This window comes from Acyrthosiphon pisum, chromosome X (assembly GCF_005508785.2).
Source record: "Acyrthosiphon pisum isolate AL4f chromosome X, pea_aphid_22Mar2018_4r6ur, whole genome shotgun sequence".
In the NCBI taxonomy this organism is placed as follows: Eukaryota; Metazoa; Arthropoda; class Insecta; order Hemiptera; family Aphididae; genus Acyrthosiphon; species Acyrthosiphon pisum.
The window spans coordinates 131,840,128-131,844,772 of NC_042493.1; the positions used below are offsets into that span (position 1 = coordinate 131,840,128).

A 4,645-nucleotide genomic window follows, 5' to 3' on the forward strand; every position below is an offset into this window, starting at 1 on the left:
AGGTAGTATATAGCATTATTATAATAGCCATATAGGTAGTTACTCATGACGCATATCGCTTGGTATCTAATATTTTGTGGATCAGTAACATAAAACGAGTAGGTGTCTAGTATACCTACAACATTACAAAATGATATTATTTAATAGGTACAAAGACACAAATTGTGCACACGCTGATAACAATTTTTAACACTTTTACAAAATACATTGTATAATAATAATTATAATACTATCTATTTACAAAAATAGTCCAACGAGTTAAATATGAGGATAAAAAATAAAAAAATAATCAAATATCGGCGAGGAATTTCATGTCCATTATGTATTCAACGAGCCCAGTGCCGCAACTAGGTTTTGTGGGACTTTGATGCGAAAAATCTAATGGGGCCGTGCGGCTTATACTTGTACATTTGTACTCCAATTACAATGAAAAAAAGTTAGTGCTGCAACTAACCTTTGGTAGACCTCTAATGCGAGACGACATTTTTTATGACCCCAAATTTATAACATATTTTCAAGAAGTGAAGTAATAATATTGGTTATATTAAGTTTATCATATTTTTAAGCACATCTCCAACAATACATGAGTTATCAATAGTCAAGTTAATTAAAAAGCAACTAATTTACTAAACAAAATGTAACAGGTATGTTAATTTTTCCCGATTTTAACACAATATTACATTACAATTTAAATAACAAAAAGTAAAAAATCAATAAATATTATACAATGATTTATTTAAAAACGTTTTTCTTTCTAGTCTTCGTATTTGCAGTATTTTATATATTTTTCCAGATCAAATTTATTTGTCCTTAATTTTTCAATATTAAGTATACTTATGCTGTTGATATCTCTTGTAAAATTGAATTCCAAAGATCGTTTTTCAGCAGTTTTAATTTGGAAAATTACATTTCGGCCAAAGTGACAGTAACTGCACGGAAAACTTATATATAATACAAACAGTAGGAATTTCACTATAAAGGGATGAAAGATAATTTTCAATAACTAAAAATGTCAATTCTTTAATTGTTTGAATTATTTGTTTTTCGAATAATATCAATCTGTTATAGAAGGTACATTTTCCATTACTTTTTTTCGAATAATAATTTATTTGATTTTTTCTTTTGAAGATGGGCCCCTCATTCAATCACGAAACCTAGACAGGGAATGCGCATTGCATACCTTGCGTCCTCTTTTGTTGCGGCACAGCAACGTGCGTTGAACATAAAACGTGCTGGGCAGCACGTATTCGCTCTAAGTATAATTTAGTTACCTATATAAAACTTACTCTAAAGTAAACGATAACGGCGGCAATCAACACGCCAAGACTCTGAATAATGTCTCCGAGGACGTGTATGTAGGTGGCCCTAACATTGATGTTAGAAGCGCTCCGGTCGGTCGCCTCGTCCTGGCTGTGCCACTCGATACTGCCACCTGCACCGTATGAGTGCGAGTGCTGGTGAAGCGTCAAGCCCATTCTGTAACAATATAATACGAACGCAAACGCGCAAAAGCAACATTAAAATCGGATCACAGCTATTATAATACGATTATTATTATTATATTAAACATTATCAATATTATTATATTCATACGTCATACTATGGCCAGGTCGAACGAACGATCAAATAAAAATGTATCGAGTCGATAGTGAGCTTAACGATGATCCCTTGGACATTATTTAATGACCACTAAATGGCCCCTGATTGATCCATTATATTTGGACAGTTACATTAACTTTTCACGCGACTAAATTTGTAATATAATATTTAATATATTTAGATTAAATGCTGCAGGTAATGATAATTGTAAATATGCATGATTTTTGAAATTTTGCTTGTATAAATATTTTTCTATTTTTTTGATATAATTTTTAATATATTATATTATAGATTTAAATTAACTATCATAGTTTTTAATATACATCTTATATCATTATCTGCAGAAAAAGGAGATTAATGAACGCGTGCGCATACAAGGCCGATAATTTTTTTCAAGGTATGTGAGAAGTCAAGTCGAAAATATTTTTGTCTATTTATTACATAATATAGATTGTCATAAAGAAAAATCAAAGGGCTGAACCACGTGGACCCCAGATAGCATTTTCCTTGCACACTATATTTAATTATTTTATTCGATTGATCACACACGCTTGGAGAGTACTTACGGCATGAGAGATCGGCCGAAATGGGGCTAAAATATATTATCGTATTATCGTATTGATTGCTTCTCTGATAATCACGGTTTAAGATAGAATGGTTGCGCGTCGAACGATAAATAGTGGCAGGAGGAAGTGCTCATGTAAATTAATTACTAGCTCTTAACGCGATCTAATGGTCGTGAATAATTGTGATACCTATAAGAGATTAGATATAGTAAATAAACATAATATTTAAATACATTGTAAAATATAATTACTGTTTTTAGTACAGTTTAGTGAAACATAATATAAAAGTCGACAGTAGATGGCACCAACTGATGGTAAATTCTTATGAGTACATTGTATATAGTCACTTAGTCATTAAGCTTAACATACGTCGACGCGCAAGCCCGGATTAAGACATTTCGAGGCCCAGAGGCCAAAGTTTTAAATAAGGACCATGTACGAAAAAAAAAAATAATAGTATATTATTTAATATTAGTTACCAAGTACCTTGTTATACTAAATATACATAGGTATTAGGTACATAGCAATAAATAATGAATAATGTATTACTTTATTTATAAATTATAATTTACAAGATTTTTCCTCGCTAAATAATCATCGATTTTTTTTTTAGGTGATTTATATAGTGTTATAGCCTATATAACGAAAAAAGTACCTAATGAACAAATCTTAGGCCCTTAAATACATTATAACTATCGAGACCCGGGGGCCATGGCCCCCACTTGACCACCCTTAATCCGGCCTTGTGGAACCATTCTATCTTAATTGTGCTGATGATTGAACTACAATTTTTCAGAGGTAGGTACCTATATTGAATACAATTTAACTTATTTCTTAATATTTATATTATAATTTTCAGACATTAACAATAATAATTTTTTTATATTAAATATTATAATATGTCCCCAAAATAAAATATTACGTTTCCTAATAATATTTTGATGATAAGTAAAATATAAATATTAATAATAATTATTATTATTAGAAGTAGATTTCACAAATTTTAGTTATAGATACAATATTTAAAAGATTATAAAATAAAAAATAAAAATATTTTGAATGATCAATGAATGTTGTAGGTAGTAGGTAAAAGATTAGGATCTTAACTATTAACATAATATGTTGCTTAAAATCGTGATATAAAACAAAATAATATTATAATTGTTAATATTTGAAAATTATTTATGAAAAGTATGTATACTATACTACTAGTAAGTTTAGTATAATTGTAATTAAATATTAATAATTTGATAATTATACTAGTTAGTTTTTAAAAATAATAGATCAATCACTTTCATGTACCTATAGTACCTAGTTGTCAGTAACATTGTGAGAGTTATTTTTCCTAGGGTCGGGGATTTTTTTTCATGGAATTTTTATTCTGCGATTCACTGTCTCTATAGTCTGTACTTTAATTCAGTGCATATTCATATTCATTAAAAATATGTATAATAATCTTACCAATATACCGACATAAATCGTTTCCTTAAAAAAAATACAGGCATACAGCTAATGATATTTACCATATTTATCATTGGCAATATAAAATAATTATAAAGTTTAAATACAAATTTGATAGTTAAAAAAAAAAAGTAAGAAATACTGTTTAATTTATAAAGATTTATTAATATTTTAGGAAACAAATGAATTATTTATTTTGTGGGGGCTGTTACAATTTATTGGATTTACTATTTACGACTTTATCGAGCAATTATTATAAGTTTCACTGCATTATAACTTATAAGTGATAACATTATTATAATATTATAATATATATTTTACCAATGGTGTCAAAATTAATTTTAAAATGTTAATAACATTTTGGGGGATTCAGACCCTATGAATTCCACTTAGATATGGCCTTGAACTCCTACCAATAAATTTATATATTTAAGAATTTCAGATCTTCTTACCTACTCAGTTTTGAAGAAAAACAATACAAAGTAGGTAGGATGTGAAATGTAAAGAGAAAAACAAATATTATGTTGCCAATACATATTATGTTTAATGTAATAGTGTACTAATTTACCTTCGGTTAGCACTTCACACATCCTTTGTGGTGTGCAGTTGGGCTCATAATTAAAGATGGCCTGCTCTTTATTTAAAATAAATTTAATAAACTGCAAAGCCACGTTTACTTATATACCTACTTATTATTTTCAATTATGTAATAAGGTGTGCTCACAATGACTGTGCACGATATGTGTGTTTTATCTTTTAATCAAATTATAAGACATATAATATTATATAACCGCGTTATAGTAAACTCTGTTACCGAGTCTTAATTGACGGTTAAGGCGGGTTTCCACTATATACGTACGCGTGTACGTGCATACAAATCCTTTACTGTGATTAGTTGGTTAGGTTAAGTTACCCCTGCACGATTAACCACGATGGGTACCGTGTTGCTGAACATTTTTCATGTACACGGATAACGTGTATATAGTGGAAACTCACCTTTAGTAAAATCACTAAACTTG

The 4,645-nt window shown here is 29.2% G+C and overlaps 1 protein-coding gene across 1 annotated transcript in view; it reads right to left on the minus strand.

Moving 5' to 3' along the window:
• Window positions 1–1,271: 1,271 nt before the first annotated feature.
• LOC100575908 (zinc transporter 2-like) overlaps window positions 1,272–4,645 on the minus strand; it is an 8,004-nt gene continuing 4,630 nt past the window's right edge. The window contains exon 3 of the mRNA XM_029485525.1: window positions 1,272–1,476. Coding sequence (XP_029341385.1) covers window positions 1,272–1,476 — 205 coding nt within the window. The remainder of the gene's footprint in view (window positions 1,477–4,645) is intronic.